At 39.7% G+C, this 17,550-nt stretch overlaps 2 protein-coding genes across 11 annotated transcripts in view; one reads left to right on the top strand and one right to left on the bottom strand.

Moving 5' to 3' along the window:
- Positions 1–39: 39 nt before the first annotated feature.
- Positions 40–4,817, bottom strand: LOC116732783 (uncharacterized). 4 transcript variants are annotated; one of them, XR_004341877.1, is made up of 5 exons: positions 4,600–4,817; positions 4,328–4,527; positions 2,115–4,255; positions 1,068–1,903; positions 40–916 (listed from the first exon to the last, which is right to left on the bottom strand). XR_004341877.1 is itself a non-coding variant. In XM_032583257.1 (3 exons), exons 2-3 carry the CDS (start codon positions 1,348–1,350, stop codon positions 501–503), a joined length of 699 nt encoding a protein of 232 aa, XP_032439148.1. In that variant the 5' UTR covers positions 1,351–1,903; positions 2,115–4,593; the 3' UTR covers positions 40–500. The 4 variants fall into 4 exon arrangements, 1 of the variants encoding a protein (XP_032439148.1); XR_004341875.1 differs by having other exon boundaries at positions 2,115–4,527; XR_004341876.1 differs by having other exon boundaries at positions 1,068–1,283; positions 2,115–4,527.
- Positions 4,818–10,735: 5,918 nt separating this feature from the next.
- frem1a (Fras1 related extracellular matrix 1a) overlaps positions 10,736–17,550 on the top strand; it is a 73,014-nt gene continuing 66,199 nt past the window's right edge. For 6 of the 7 annotated variants that reach the window (XR_004341871.1, XM_032583179.1, XM_032583183.1 and 3 more), the window contains exon 1: positions 10,736–10,817. The gene's annotated coding sequence lies outside the window, so the exon portion shown is untranslated. The remainder of the gene's footprint in view (positions 10,818–17,550) is intronic. The other variant, XM_032583182.1, reaches the window with a different exon arrangement.

Genomic DNA, 17,550 nt, shown 5'->3' with positions numbered 1-17,550 from the left:
TAAATGCTCAACTGATGATAGCAAATAGAGACTCCTACCTTAAGATGAGCATCTTTGCTTTATTATACAGTGTCAAAGAGAAAGGAGGTTACATGTAGGGAGAACACAAACCCTGACAATGGTTTAAAGACGACTAAAAGAGCTTTAGCAAAACCGCTAATGCATTCAGACTGAAGAATGACTTGGTCTTCATCCCTCTCAGATTAGCCTTTAGCTGTAGTCTTCACGACTAGCTAGTCTCGATTTATACTAAAAAAAATAACTGCTTACAACCTTGAAGGAGCTTCACTTCAAAATTCTGCTCTATCTGAATGTTGTCAGCTGGCTGTTTGAATTATTTATCACTGGTTTCTCAGACAAGCTGAACTCCATTTGAAATTACAGAAAAATGCATACTCATTCAAAACAAAACATACTGTTTAGGAATTTCTGCCATCAGATACAAGAGGAAATAAACTGTATCGTTTTTCCTTGAATTTTCTGTGGTCAAGGTGATGTCATTAGAACTGAAGAGGCCGTGCTTCGTAAAGCACCAGTAAGGGTTCCTGCAGAGCGCCTCTGCTCAAACAGTACAGACTCTGTGTCAGCGCCTCATGGAGGACCAAACTCCCACTCTCATCTGTATACCTCAGCTGGAAGCCCACCACCTCCAGATGCTGCATAACCAAAACAGCGGACACATTGAAAACATCGTACCCAGAAGAGGGCCGCTGGTCCAGCGTCAGCTGCCTCTCTTCCAAAGCAGGAATTTCATTCAGATTGTGCTGTGATGCAATGATGCTGTGCAGGGTCACAGTGACAGTGAGAGGGCATGAATGGAGGGTCTTCCTGTAGAGGACCAACTCTGCACCCAGCATGGAGAGGTTCAGGCTGCTGATGTTGAACCAGATCCATCCTTGTGGAGCATGATGGGGCCCTGGGTGATACAAACAGTAAAATACTGCATTATTCATTGTCTCAAACAGCTACACAGGCAAAGCTATTTGTGGAGGTACAGTTCCACAGCTTCGTCCTTCTTACATGATAATGGTATTAAAATGTTTTCCTACAAAAAACATCTTTCTTACCATCAACACTTCGAAAACTCTGCACTAGGATTCCATCTGATCTTCCAAAGTCTTGAGCTTCCAGTGACTCCAGATGTTGATAGATCCTATTCATGTAAGGATGAGGTTTGGCCTGATGACTCGCCGACACTTTCTTGATATGCATCATTTCTAAGATAGCTTTGCTGAGCCCTTGAGTCACCTCTGCATTCCTGTGTTGCTCCTTCAACAACAAGCCTTCGACAGAGAACATCAGAAAGATCAGGCTTGCATTAAAACCCCCAAAATGCACTCCTCTGACCATTCTGAGCCAAAATTATTTTCCAACCCGTCTGGTATGATAGAACGTTTCAGCTAGAGTTGGACTTCTGCTAGCCTTCACCCTGGCAGACCAGTTTACACGTCTGAGCTCTAACAGTCAAGCAGGAACCACAGGGGCTGTTGTGACTTTCTGCATCAGTCCACTGCTGAAGCAGAGGAATGTTATTCCTCCTTGACAAACACTCTCCCTGTGTTCCTGTGCAGAGTGCTTAGAGATTCAGATGAGCACATCTGAATCTCAACACTATTATGTGCCATAGCAACAACAGGTTTTTGTTTTCAAGTTAGGGGTTGGGGTATTAAAACACAAAAATTAAGAGAGAGAATAAACAATAAATAAAACTGCTACAGATACAAATCTAATAAATAGTTTAACTTGATCACTGAGAGAAGGTCTGAGGGATGTCAGAACTTCATAACAAGAACTTCTGAGTTCCTGTTATTGTAGCGGCCACCTGGAATAAACAGCCAGACGCAGGGAGTTCCAAACAGGTGCAGTTTATTCTTGACTTTTCTTGTCATAGACACCATGAAAACTGTAGCATGAAATAAAAGGATTCAGAATTGTTGGACATGCTTAACTCTTGTATAAAATTAACATATTAATGTTCACACATACAAAAAAAAGAATACATTGTGTCAGCATACACTGTTTCATTTTTAAACAATAAACCAATGACGTTCTACTGCTTCTTAAATAAACAAATAACATTTCTTATCACAAATCACAGTTGCGCATATTTATACCTCATTTTGCTTTCCAAGGGCGCTATTTTAAAGATTTCCTTCGGGTTCCATCAGGATCTAACACTGTCTCATCGTGCTTAGTAAGAACAGGAAGTGCATATCACAAAACACACGAAGAAATATACCGTTCTTCAAAATAAAAGCATAAATTAACCACTAGGTGTCACTATTGGACCAATGAACAAGGAGGATTTTATCATTTGGACAGCGGACACATTGAAAACATCGTACCCAGAAGAGGGCCGCTGGTCCAGCGTCAGTGTAAAGAGTGTAGCTATTTACACTCCCACCAAATCCTGTCACAATCAATGAACAAAGTAATACATAAAGGGTAAATAAATTGAACAGGATTTCTTGACTCTACTAAATAAATATGTTTGCATAAAACTATCATGGAATAACTGAACTGTACGAAAGTTGTTCATCTGTTCTCATCAATTTTCCAAAAGAAGAACTAATTTCTGGATTCGTATCTCAATAACTGAGAGTTTAGAAGAGGAATTTCACTTTCGCTCTCCGACTTGAACTTTGACTCGATGGACCAATCCATCACTGCCTTGAACAGTTTCAACCACTCGTCCTAGTTGCCACTGATTTCTTGGAAGGTTATCGTCTTTGATAATGACAATGTCCTCTTTCTTGAGGTTATGTCTCATGGAAATGTTCAACAAATATTCCCTTTTCCAGTGACTCCAGAATTGTTCAATAAGATACTGCACTCTCCTCCACCTCTTTGTGGCAAATAGGTCCTCTATGACAAACACTCCAGGGGGAGGGAGAGCAACCTTAGATTTCATCATAATGAGATGGTTCGGTGTTATGGGCTCCAATGCTCAAGGATCATTGATTCCATCCACTGTTAATGGGCGGCTGTTGACAATAGCCATGGCCTCATATAGTAATGTCCTGAGGGAGGCGTCATCAAGTCGGACTATGCAAAGGTAGCATTCAACACGTTTCTGATAGTTCTGATCTGTCTTTCCCAGATACCACCTGCCTGACTGGCAGAGGGGGAATTGAAAACAAATTCACACTGTTAAGCCATCAAAAAAACTTCTAGTAACTTAGTGTCACATTGTTTAAGTGCTTGCATGAACTCGTTCCTGGCACCAACAAAATTAGAGTCTTGATCACAGTGCAGTTGTCGTACAGCTCCTCTAATGCTAATAAAGCATCTCAGTGCATTTATCAATGAGTCAGCTGACAAGTCTTCGAGCATTTCGATATGGACAGCTCTAGAGTAGAGACATGTGAAAATTAGGCCATATCTGTCTTTGCGGGCTTTCTTCACAATGAAAGGGCCAAAACAGTCCATGCCACTATACGTGAAAGGTGCAGAGGATTCGACACGTTCTTTAGGAAGGTCAGCCATTCTCTGCTTGTCCGCCTAAGTTTTCTGCAAAACACAAAATCGTGTATCAGCTTGGACATCAACTTACTCCCACCAATGACCCAGAATCCATTGGTCCTAAGCTCCATTTGTGTCTGGCCTCAACCTTGATGGCTTGTCTTAGCATGGTAGTGGGACACAATCAGCTTAGTAATATGACTGTTGTTGGGTAGTATCACTGGGTGTTTGACTTTAAGACAGAGAGATGACTGCTTTAATCTCCCTCCCACACTGAGAAGCCCATCAGACCAGATAGGATCAAAACTGAAAAGAGCGCTGGTGTTTGGAATGTTCTTTTCACTTTCCAGCATCTTTACCTCATTTGGGAAGGCTTGCTGTTGTACAATCTTAATCACTGTTTCAGCCTTTTCACGCTCTTAAACAGTCACATGTTCACTATGTTGTTGCTTTGAACCCAGTCTCTTGATTCTTGCAACGACCTTGAGAAGTGTTTCCAAGAGGAAAACCGATTCAGAAGTTTGAGGACGTCATTACTGCTTTTGACTTCAGTTGCAAGCGCCTGAATTGTCTTTATTTCAGGATCACTGACAAGTAATTCTGTTGGAGTGCTGGGTGTTAGGTGTAACTCATGCTCCCAAAGAAACCTCGGTCTGTCATGTTGAGTTTTACTTTACGAACCCACATGCAAGAACACAATCAGAGAGAACGATCAAGTGCACAATAATCAGTTTATTGAAGTCAGGGGAGGGGTCAGGACGCGACTCCTGGTGCAGATGACCGGGTCGTCTTGCTACCAACAGGAGAAGCAGGGTCAGAGCAGTGAGGAGAAAATCCTTCGGGAATATTCCAGAGTCTGTCTTACTTGGAATGAGGGGGGTTCCACCAGAGAGGGATCGACGAGAGGAAAGGGTGGACACACGAGGGGTGGCTTCTGACCGGTAGCACCGACAGCGTCGAGGGAGGACACAGGAGGTAGGGAATCCACAACGAGGGGAGCACAGGCGCGCACTGAACTCGGGGAGGACTGCTCTTCGCCAGAACCGCGAGGGAACAGCAGGATATCTGACGAGGAAGACAACAAAGGGTTAGAGCGGAGCAGATCACAGAGAGCCTAGTTCTGGAACGAGTTGTTACCGAAGTAAGCAAACACTCAGGCGATGAGACGGAGAGGAGCTGCTGCTTAAATCCATAATCCACGCCCTCCAAAACAAGCTGCAGGTGTGTAGACGGGTTGAACTCAGCAGCCTTCCAGGGGCTCTGTCTGTTGGCGACCTCTGGTGGATGTCATGAGGAATGCCAGTTCCAACGGCAGGAAAAAAAAAAAAAAAAAACTCAAACCAAAAAAAAACCCAAAATAAAACGGAAACAAAATGCAGACCCTGACACGGTCCTTGCAGCCAGTTTGTCGAATGAATATCTGAAGCGGAATCGAAATCTCTTTCAATTTCAGTAGACCATTTATCTATTTCTCCCACCATGGCTTTATATCTTCTGGGAGAGGATCGTCCCATCCTATGCCTCTGTGACAAAGCTCTTGAAAAGTTTTTCTCAATAAATGTGGCTGCTGGAGGATAGTGAGTCTTGTGTTGCTGTGCCAGATACTTTAACTCAAAATTGGCACATCCTGGAGATAAAGCAGCTCCAAAGAGATGAACTGCCATTCTGTACTCCTGTGGTTCTTTCTCCAAATCTCCACCTTTCCACCAGAAGAATTTAAGATAATTCCTGGATTCAGGAGTGACAGAAAATTGGTAAAACATTCTTTCTATGTCACAAATTATTGCTATGGTCTCTTTCTTGAAGCGATATAGCACTCCTAACAAAGGATTGATTAAATCAGGCCCAGAAAGCAGTGTGTTGTTAAGAGAAACACCATGGAATTTGGCTGAACAGTCAAAAAAGACTCTCAGCTTACCTGCTTTTCTGGAATGGTAGATGTCACGATGTGGAAGGTACCACTCCATTTCTCCCTCAGATATTGTAGGGGCAGGTTCTGCATCACCCTTATTTATGGTTTCTTCCATGAATGTTTTGCATTGCTCATAGTGTTGTTTGCTGGCCTTTAGTTTTTTCTTAAGACACTGCAGGCGAACTTGGGCTAGTCTTCTGTTGTTTGCTAGGTTAGGCGGACTGCTGCCTTTGAAAGGGAGAGGCATTTCATAATGCCTGTCATCCCTCTATGTGATGTTGTTACCGAGAAACTGTATAAAATTAGCATAATCTTGGGACACATCTTCATAGCTTCTCTCCATGAAATTCTAAGGCCTTTAAAATGTCAGTCGCCGATGGGATTGGTAGCTCCTTTACTGTGAGCCGATGCACAAAGCTTTGACTTCCTTGTCAAAGGAAGGTGGGGGTTTGATGAGCCTATTATACTCCATCCTAGTTCTGATCTCTGTGCAAAAGGTTGGTTTTTGTCACCTGTTCACTTCAAGTGGAGCTATGGCCACTGGACAGTCGTATCCAATGAGAAGCCCTAAGTCTTACCTGCCAAGTTTTTGAGATGAGACCACATTAATGCAGTTTCTTTTGTTGGGACATAAGACTTGTCCACATCGATAAAATCTCTGCTGTAAGCTTGGTGTAGTTGGATGCGACTCTCAGAGTTAAGTCCTCGAACTTGTAGACCATGAACACTCTTGCTGGAAATGATTGTGTCGGCAGCAGTCATAGTACTGAGTTTCAGCTTTGTTGGATGGAAATCCACATTCAATCTGTCAATGACATCTTCTAACACAAACGTTGAGTCACTTTGTGTGTCCAGTATTGCATATGTTAGTATTTCTCTGTGTGGCTCTTGTAATGAAGACACAAGTATACTGGTGGTGGCAGAAGCATGCTGTGTTGATGTATGGGACACAACTCTGTGTGTTTCTTGGTTTGCATGTTCTTCTGTGGAAGTGGAACTATTTGTTGTTGTCTCCACAGGTCTTTCCTTCCTCTCTTCATGTAAGCAGGATGACAACGTGCATATATTGCATGTGTGTCGTCTCTTACAATCCTTGGTCACATGACCTTTTCTCAGGCACCCAAAGCAGAGCCAATTTTCATGCATGAATGTCCTTCTGTCTTCAACACTCTTTGAGGCGAAAGCGGGACACCTAGTGATGCCATGGGCTTCATTTTTACAAACATAGCAAGGTGATTTTGGTTTACAGCTATTTGTGATGGGATTACAGGCTATTTTTGCCTCTTTGTTCAAAAACTGTGTGAACCATTTAAAATCTGGATAATCACCTGATTCATCAAGTTCATCCACAACTATTCCACTCCACTTGCGAACAATCCATTCAGGTAATTTTTTGAGCAACTTATAAGCAACTTACAGTCATTGAAGATAGCTAATCCCTTGACATGTGGAATTGCTTCTTTGCAGCCTTGGAGGAAGTCAGAAAACTCACGTAGTGCAAGGGAGTCATTTACGTTGATCTTTGGCCATCTTGCAAGCTTGTCACGGAAAGCTTTCTGTATAATAAACGCGTTCTCATATCTGCCCTGTAAGACTGTCCATGCTCCAATGTATGCACTTTCTGAGTCATGGTAAAAGAAACCTTAAACAGCATTACGTGCTTCTCCAGCAAGATCATTTCTGAGATAGAACATCTTCTCACTAGCTGGGAGGGGCTTTCTGTCAATAAGAGTCATAAATGACATTTTCCAGTCAGTAAACCTTAAAGGATCCACTCTAATACTGTGGGTTCAGGGACTGGCAAGCGACTCATACTTAATGAGCTGGCGATTGCTTCAGCTAGATTGGATGACTCTGGATTTATTGTCACCTCAGGAGCTGATTGGTAAGGCTGGAACGATGTAGCATCTGGATTCAAGCAGGTTTTATTTCTAGAGAAGACAGGTTTATTTCTGTAACTAATATCTTAAATCTTTTCAATATTGTTTTCACAGCGTTCAGATTCATCATATGTTCTCACACGAGCTGCTGCTACAGCTATTTCCTTTTCTTCTTTTAACCTCAGCAGTTTTGCTCTTTCTTAATCCAGCTGTTGTTGCATTTCCACTTCTTTTTGCTTCATTTCTGACAGCATTTTTGACTCTTTAAGTTTCCATTTGTTTACTAATTTTTGGAGCTGTACTTGAATTTCCTTTGTGGCCTTTGATTGCTTCACTTTAGCAGCAAGCTCTGCTTGTGCATCTGCCTTGTTGTTAGTACTAGATGAGTTGGAATGGCTGCTCCAACTTTGATGAGCTTACAGTTTCAGTTTCAGTGTGACCAAAGATAGATCCATATTCATCTGTTTAATGTTTCTCTTACCCTTTCTTTCTCAAGATGACTATTATAATCTTTATCAATTGTCTCTGTACGATTGTTTATGAGGTCACAAATTTCTTTTCTGAGTGTAACACAGGCTTTGATCTTTTTGACAATCTCTGCTGTGGTTTTACTGTTGCGTAGAATGGGTTCGTACTGCAGTCTTACAGCATTATACTTTGCTTGATTGCTTTCCTGTAAATCATTGAGTTCTTCTAATGCAGTGAACCCCAACCACCGGACCAATTGGTACCGGGCCGCGCAAGAAATAATGAACTACATCCGGATCTTTTATTTTGAAAATCCTAAACCGGATTTTACCGGTTACGTCTTGCGCGTCAAAATTGAGCCAACTTGCAGCAGAATGAGTAACAAAACATCGGAGTACAGTGAACCCTCGCTATTTCACGGTTCATCTTTCACGGTCTCGCTGCTTCGCGGATTTGCATCGTGCATTGTGTTCTGCATTCTGATTGGCTAAACAGTCTCTCTGCTTCTTCTCTACCTGTGTGTCAACAATGTTGCGGTTTAATATGTATAGGTACGTAAAACAGCTTACCAAATTTAACATAATCGATGGTGGCATGTCGGTTTATAAGAATCTTTTTGCCCAGAAGAAAAAAGAGCGACAACAACTACCGATAACTATGTTCTTCTCTCAAAAACACACCTGCACCGCGGGCTTTAGAAGGAAAAAAAAACGCCGCTACAGAGCGGAGTCAGGATGCAGCGGCTCAGTCAGAAGAGCAGTGAAATAGTCATGAGTCACTATTTGTCCTACTATACTTTGTTTTGTTTTTTCATAATAATTTTTTATTTTCTCCCTTTCTAATTCAATAACTCAGGTCACAGTGGGGCGGCGCTGATCTCCGCAATTCGGGCACTGGAATCCGCTTTCAGTTCATATTAAAAGTATTATTTTACAGTACAGTAGTTATTTGTAAAAAAAAAAAAAAAAAATTGTTTATACAGTACTTTTTATTTGTTAAACAAATGTTTGGGCCTGTAAAAAGGTTTTGTTCTTTGGTTTCAATGTATTATGAAGTATTTTATTGTATAATAATATTAAAAAAATAAAGGTTCCTACTTCGCGGATTCCACTTTTTTGCATCTGGACCATACTGGAACAGTGTTTCCCAATCCTGGTCCTCAAGGCACACTGCCCTGCATGTTTTAGGTATTTCCTTGCTTCAGTCCAGCTGATTTCAAATGATGACTGATTAACAGGCGTTTGTTGAACTGCAATCAGTCGAATCAGGCACATTTAAGCAGGGAAACCTCTAAAACATGTAGGACAGTGTGCCTTGAGGACCTGGGTTGGGAAACACTGTATATTAGAACTGCTCCAGCTTCAAAATTACAACACCTAGACACTTCAAACAAGCACTGGACTACTCTGTTCTAATAGCAGAATATTTATAACCATGTTTGGGATTTGTGAAACCTTTTTCTGATTTGTTAACACTTTTTTGCATCTGGGTTGCACTAGAACTCCTCCAGCTCCAAAACTACAACACCCCAGGGGTCTCAAACTCCATTCCTCAAGGGCCGCTGTCCTGCAACTTTTAGATGTGCCTCTGCTGCACCACACCTGAATAGAATAATTAGGTCATTAGCAAGGCTCTGGAGAACTGATCTACACAAGGAGGAGATAATTAAGCCATTTCATTCCAGTATTTTGTACCTGTGGCACATCTAAAAACTGTAGGACTGCGGCCCTCGAGGACTGGAGTTTGAGACCCCTGAGTCCTAGACACTTCAAACCTGCACTGGATTATTTTCAATTAATAGCAGTTGGAAATGGAATAAAAAATTGAGTGTACCTCATCTGTACAGACTAGTAGAACACTTTGACGCTGATTTTTAGACAATAGGTCACATGAAGTAGTAGTTATTGAAGAAAACATTATATTATTTAATATTAAAATGATATAAAATATTGAATATGACTTCAAAATTTAATAGAGAATATGTAATTGCATGAATTACCACTTTTTTGTGTCAGTTGGTCACAAGACATCTATTTACATTAGTTTGTCAGGAGTGTTTGGTTTGGAAATTTGTTGATGGTCCCTAGGTGAACCTCCGAGCGCTTGAGGGGGTAGAGAACAGCTGGCCAAAAATAAAAAAAAATAAATAAAAAAAGTAGTTAAAATGGAATAAAAATGCCTCGTCTATATAGTCCAGTAGAACAATTTCACACTGATTTTGAGTCAATAAGTCACATGACCTAGAAGCTATAGAAAACAAATATTAAATTATGAATAAATAAATAACTAAAAAATAAAAAAAAAAGATTTAAAATGGAATAAAAATTGGTTGTGCCCCATCTACACATTTTAGCCTTGTGAATTTTAATCCTGCTCAGCGCCGCTCCTACATTGGCGGGAAAGAGAGTCAGTGGTTTTTGGTCTGGAGACACATCTGCCTATGTTCTCTACTTCTGAAGCCTCCACAGAGCAGTTGCATTTAGATTCAATTATTTACCAGCCAGGTAACTTCTGAAGGCAGATTTCCATTCGATTTTATTTAGAGGAACCAAGATAAAGGGGGAAAATGCAACATTTTTCAGGTCTCTTTTTAAAATATTTAATCCTCCACACACATTTTTTTATTTTGTGTAGGACTGTTACCAATCACAATAAAATAAGCTGAACTTTGGGTTGGAAATGGGTCAGAATGTGGACACATAATGAGAAAATGATAAAGAAGCATTTGTTTCTCTTGTAAGCCTTTTCTGTTTGCAACAGTAAAAAGCATGCAATCTTTGCAAGGTCATTGTCTCTGTTCAAGTGTTAAATTGGTACATTGCTAAGTCTCTTATTTGTATCCACTTGTGTTCAGTAATAACAAAGCAACAATTGCTTTAGACAAGACTTTAATCTTAGTCTATTGCTTATTTTTGAGTTTTTCCCTCTTCGATGACTGATCTCACAGCAGCAACAGGACAAACAATACATCCATTGCTTTTCCTGTCCCTCCCCTCTTTAGTCATGTTACTCTCTTAGAGGTGGAGTTACTGAAACAGTTGCAGTTAAGAACACACAGCAAGAAGCAGGTAGTGGAGAAAGGATCAGATGTTCAGGTAAGAACATGCTTACAGGTTTGCGTGTCTCAGAACATTGCACTGGATGCTTTTTTTTTGTTCATTTGGTTTTAGTATATGGGACTAGATGTTCTTCATCACTAAATCTGCTCTTTAAAAATATACATTTACGCCTAGGTTCCTGTGAAGGAATGATGAAAGTGCCCAGATGCACAATGGTAATCATCTTGCTTTTAATTATTGGACACTAATACCACCACTTGTGGTGCATTCAAAGAAGTAAGCATTTTAAAGCTTTCCAAAGAACTTCTGGGAACACCAGAGCCACTGTGTTCTGGTTGTGGGAATGTAGGAATATCTGGGAGCCTTTTCAGTCTCTTTGTTGCACACTAGGCTCCATGCTGCTGGACGACAGCCAAACACTAGCTTGTGTTTTCAGCAGAATGCTTTCTTTCTCCCCACCAGCTGTTTTTCTTAGAACTGTGCAGAACTCTGAGGACCCTGTCATTACTGAAATTAAAAGATGCAGTGACTAGATGCATACCCAGCAGTGGAGCAGAACTGTTTGTTGCATGACACATTCCAAAAGTAACTGTGGTTACAGTAGACTGAGTAGAAGTAAAGATGCTAGCAAACTATTCAAATATGCCTGTACTTTCTAATATATGATATGTGGTAAACATAGATGTATTTTATTTAAAACATTTTTAAGGCTTGTCACATCTCAGCACCTAATACCTGCTATCTCTGCAAAATGTTTATGTACAGAGCTACCCTCGTTTCCAAATAAGCAATTAAAGTCAGAGCAAGAGGAACGTTTAAGACATTTTATTGCTGGCAAAGATGTTGTGACCCTATTCCCACAAGGTTGTTTACAAATTGCGCAGCTTCTTCTGGTTAGTGCATTACATACGTCACGACCAAACATTAGCGATGTGTTGAAGTTTGAATCAGATCCAACTGTTTCAAACTTCAACAGTGTCAACGCTTCCAGCTGAAATTGTTCCTCAATAGCCGAGAACTTCTGGATGAAGCGAAGCATAGAACAATCAGCTGATTTTCACCAGGCTATTGTGAATGGAAGCCATATAGGATTTTGAGACCTGGATTAGATAGAATTCTCAGCCTATCCAAGTTCATCTTCAGGAGTCATTACATTTCATTACACATCAGGACATTTTTCAAAACTGGCAGAAAAGAAATTGTGAAAGCCTTTGTAATGACCCTTTTTAAGTCGGCTAGAGCAAAGTGCTGCTCCATTGGATTAAGATCAATGTTTGGTTTGGGTTTGGATTAGGGAGAGCACTTTGTTCTGCTATGGGTTTAAAACAGTATCTGCTGTTAGACCAAGTTAACACTCAACAGACACTGAACATTCTGCTTATTGACAGGCTAGTAAGGGAATAACTGTCCAAGCCTTTTTGATGAGGGCGTGGTCTTCGCTTGTTTTTACTTTGACATGAAAAGACTCATTGTCCAACTTGACAGGAAGTGGATGGGCTTAAGTCTTGTTAATGCATTGCTTAACATTAGTACCTTTACAAGAACTCTTTCCTCCATCTGAGGCCTTCCTAATGGGATGGTCATCAGTCACTGGGCCACGCAGATCTTTATTGAGAGATCAAAGAGCATTTTGCATTTTTCCACAGTGAGTGGATATGAACTGTACAGTCATTTAATGTCTCAGTGAAAGAATGAGAGAGCTATTTGCTCAGATGTGAACTTTTTTCCAGTTTGGTGCTGGTTATCATTTCATGGCATATCTGAAAGAAAGCACTGATGTTGACTGGTAACTTTTGGCTCTTGGTCAGGGCTCCAGTTCTTCTTGGTGCCAGCTGTTTTTAGAGTCAGGGCTCTGTCCCAACTCGTCACGTTCTTCCATTAGACCACAACATTTCTCTTTATGGTGCTGGCTTTGCTGCAATCTCATCTCTTCTCATCATAAATAAGAATTTATTCTGGAAGACAATTAAAAATGGGATTGTTTGTGGTTTAATTATAAGACTATTTCTGGCATTCTTCTTGTTGCAGCCACAAATTTATTCTATGAAGATTTTATGTGATAGAACACTGCATATTTGTAAAATGGAAATTCAAATTTTGAATTGAAATGTAAGAAATGTTTCCATTTTGTTCCCCTGTGTCATTTGCGTAGATGCTAACTAACCTCACAGTTTTTTGGGGGTTGGTCTCTACCAGTTTTGCACATCCTGAGACTGAAATGGTTCAGTCTCAGGACTGAATACATAGACTGGCTGTATGCTCAGGGTGTTTGTCCTCCTGGAAGGTAAACCTCTACCCCACTCAGGTCTTTTGCAGCCTCTAACAGGTTTTCCTCCAGGATTGTCTTGGATTTAGCTCCATGTGTCTTCCCATTGCCTTTGACTCTGGTTATAATAAATTACATCAAGTCTTCTCAAGAACATTGAAGTAGGACATCTGCAAGAAACCAATTCACAAAAAATTCTTTTCAGTTTATGTGTAAAATTCTCCTCTTCACAGACTTTGAGCAGTGCCTTATAGTCACTTGTTTTGTCCACATAGATCAGTGGTCTGCAACTCTAGTTCTCAAGCACCACTGTCCTGCAACTATTGGAGGCATCCTTGCACCAACACACCCCAATCAACATTTTTAATTAATTATTTGTCAGAAAGTTAGGACATACCAAAGAACTTTCTCAGAGCTCAGCTCAGAGGCTGAGCTCCAAAGACAACTCTTTTGACCAACTTTGAGTTTTACTGTGGGGTGAGTTTTAGCAGTGATGTCTCCAACATAATGAATGCAGGAGTATACAGTCCAATCAGTTGCTTTGACTAAATGGAAACTACTAAATTACTACGTAGATTAAACAAGGTTGAGTCTTAGAAAATAAATCATGTTGGGCTTTCCCATTTACCACTCTTCAAACAAGCTGTCGATATTTTCAGAAAATAATAATAAAAAAAACAACAAAAAAAACCCTCCCAACTGAGATTAATTTACAATCTGCTACATACAGTATTACCTCTCTGAGAAAAGCTCTTAAGGAAGAAGGCCTTATTTTGTCAGGTACATGCCATGCTTTTTAGATTTTTGTTTCTAAAAATATTAAAAACTATTTACCCATTTGCTTCCCCTCAGTCTATCTGTCAGATAAAATCTAAATAAAATACAGTGAAGTTTGTAGTGTAAGGTGACAAAATGTGAAATAGTTCATGGGTGTGAATATTTTTTAAGGTATACTATGTATTAGAGTATTCTCAGGTCAAACTAGATGCTGCACCTGCAAAATCAAATGGATTGAATCACAACACAATTCACAGGGGTGAAGAAATCAGGTAGTGCTGATATTTTGCTGAAGTCAGATGCATACTGACTGCTTGGAACCATCTGAAACCCCATCTTGGCACTTTTAAATAAGATCTTTTCAACTCCTAAAACACAAGCATTGTCTGAGGGAACAGGCTGCAACATGTTCCTCAGCTCCGAGGCTGATTACAGGCTGTTTTCTGTGGGTGGGAGGTCCAGGAAGGTGTTCTGTTAAAGTGTTAAAAGAATGCAGAAGAATAAAATCTGAAGCCTGTTCGAGTTAAGCAGCTCAGTAAACTTCCTCAGAGTAAAAATGATGCCTTTCTATGCCATGAGGAAAAGGAGAAACAAGAAAGAAAAAAGTAGAAGGATTATGATAATATTAACAGAAATTCGACGATCATTATATTAAAACATTTTACATTAAAATGATTTCCAATAAAAGCCCCATAAGGTCATTACTGATGTTTTGGTAACACTTTATTTGACAGGGTGTGCATAACACTGACATGACACTGTCAAACATGACATAACATCTGTTATGAACATAAAGGAGTCTTTATGAATGTGTATGACTGTTGTCATGAAGAGTCATTCAATAAGTAATGACAATTTTAATGCAAAGTTGCTCTAGCTCTAGAAATTGCATTGAAAGTCTATTAAAAGTGCCAACTTTGCATTAAAGTGTCATTATTTACAAAATCATGCAAAGTTGGGACTTTTAATGCAACCTTTAAAGCAACTTTGCATTACAACTGACATTATTTATCGAATGACACTTCATGACAACTATCATAGATATTCATAAAGATTCCTTCATGTTCATGACAGCTGTTTTATCATGATTATGAGAGTGTCATGTCAGTCTTATGCACACCCCGTCAAATAAAGTGTTCTGGATGTTTTTGTAGAACATTTGCCCCCTGCTGACTGTGTGAATGTCAGAGGTCACCAGCAAACATCATGTCATTACATTGACGAGTGCTTAGCCTTAGAGTGAGGCCACATCTTGTTCATGTTTATTTCCTGGCTCTGCAGGGAACAGAGTTTTCTAATAGAGATGCAGAACATGCCTCAAAACTCCCTTCAAATGACTTTCGTCTGAGAAAAACAAGCTCTGTTTTCTTTCCCTCTTGTCTTGAACTAGTCTTATTTATGATGTTAGAAGGTCAATTTTCAGATGATTAGTAATGATTCTGCATGTAAAGACAGTGCTCCAATCAAGTGCTTTTTTGCATTTGGATGTTTTACAACAGTTTATTATTGTTACCATTACCACAAAATATGAAGGAAAAACACAGAGGCACTTGGATAGGGGCAACAGTAGAATCCAACAGTGAGAGAAAGAAACTAAGGAGTTTCTTTGAGATATGATGAGTGAGATGGAAATCGCATAAGTCCAATAAACAAGATGCAGAGCAGTTAGGGAGCTGAGGGAAGGTAATACGCACAAGAGAACCTCAATGGAAACACAGAAGATCTAACAAATCAAAAGCTACGACTTTATAGTCTAAAGCAAAATACACAGAGAAAGACATGAGGAAGAACTAAGGAACAATACAAAGACCTGTATTACTTTCAGTTGTTTGAAAGTAATACCAAGAACTGTGTTACCCAATGACAATAACACTAAAAGCATCTCATTAAAACAGATTAAAAATAAAACTCAAACAGCTCAAACAGGTGGCTCATGACAAATAAAAAGAATTAAGAAACAAAAAGACATTTACATGTCGTCCTCATGACTGTTTATCTGCATAACTCATTAAAAACTTAAACTAAAATTAAAAACAAAAAAACTTGTAAGCCAGGGTTTAAATATATGATATGAAACTTTTACAAAAATATGTTTTTTCTATATTTGTTAAAACGGTCATGTTATGACATCATGTTATGAGCAGGGCCGGCCTAAGGCACAAGCAAACTAAGCAGACGCTTAGGGCCCCAAGGCCACTAAAGGGCCCTGTCAGTGCAGCTGATTTTTTCTTTTTTTTAAAAATAATTTCTATGTCATTATAATATCAAAAACACACAATTTCACTATGAAGTGATTTGTTTTTACAATAATGTATATTTGATAAGGTATGTATAAATTATTATTTTATTGATAAAAAGAAGAAAAAAATGCTCTTGGGGGCCCCTGGTGGCCGCGGTAGGTACAGCACGCTTCACCGGTAACATGAGCTGGCGTGCAATGTGCAGAGCATCCAAACGTCCACAGCTCCGGTCAGAAGTAAATAAGCAAAACAATGTCTCAAAAAAGGACTTATTCAGGGAGGGAGAAAAGAAAGAGAAAGTATAGAAAAAGCCAAGATAAAGATTTGTTTTAATGTGCTTTGGTAATGTAATGTAAAAGATTTGTAAAGCTGCTAATAGAAAATTAGTTTGATAGTGACCTGGGACAGTCCAGTTCAACAGCCAAACATTTATTCTAGGGTCTTTGTATTTATGTGAAACTGAGTTCAAACTTTAAATGAGTTGATTCTCATGGTTGGCTCTGTATATTTCTGAGGTATTTTTGGCTTCAAAGCACCGTGTTTGATAACGTTTGATAACAATTAAAACTTCTCAATGTTTGACCTTGTCTAGCAAAATGTTTTTACGTCAGGCTACATAGCTGCTACATCGATGAGCTGCTCTCTGCTGTAGTTGGGGAAATGCTGTTTGCTGCTGAGCAAAATCATTTTGTGGCTAAAACAAACATTATTTTTACATAAACTTCTAAGTTATGTGAAACTTTTGTTAAAATCATTTAAAGGTACAGAATCAGTCCACATTCTCAGGGGAGAAAGACTCACCTGGAATAAATTAAATGTTTAGCTATTGGAGTAACGCTTAAGAGAAATTAATTTAATCAAAGAATGTCATGAATATGTGTGTAGGGCTGCACGATTGCAGTTTTCTGGCCGATTGCCGGTTACCGATCTTTAAAAAGACTGACCTGCCAATTAAGATTCTGGCTGATATAAATTTTTTTGTCTGAAATATCACTAAATATAGCAAGAAAGTCACTGAGTTGGCAACAGTGGGTAAATATTGTTAACTGTAAACGTGCAGACTTGACCTGGTGGGCCAGTCTGTCAGTCAAACCTCTCACTGCAGAGCAGAAGAGGACAGAGACTGATTTTTAAACCTTTGCTGACGAAGATAAAATTAGGGGATAAGATGGGCTTCACATGTAAGTATCGGCCGATAACGATCCCCCAAAATTAAGGAAATCGGCGCAGAGAAATCAACTGGTTGACCAATAAATATATCCTATATTATACATGTATATAAAGTAAACAGCACTGCCAGAGATGCAATAAGTTTATAGCAGGTGTGTGAATGACCTAATGATTGGGCTGCTGATTGCAGCCAGTCCACATTGTCAGCAGAACTAGAGGGCCCCAAAAGAAATTTTGCTTAGGGCCCCATGGAGGCTTGGGGTGGCCCTGGTTATGAGACAGCTAACCTGTGAAAAGCTTGCGCTCCTCTACCTCC

This window comes from Xiphophorus hellerii, chromosome 14, assembly GCF_003331165.1.
Source record: "Xiphophorus hellerii strain 12219 chromosome 14, Xiphophorus_hellerii-4.1, whole genome shotgun sequence".
In the NCBI taxonomy this organism is placed as follows: domain Eukaryota; kingdom Metazoa; phylum Chordata; class Actinopteri; order Cyprinodontiformes; family Poeciliidae; genus Xiphophorus; species Xiphophorus hellerii.
Note: the sequence above shows the minus strand (reverse complement) of the source record. Positions and strands in the feature narration are given on the sequence as shown.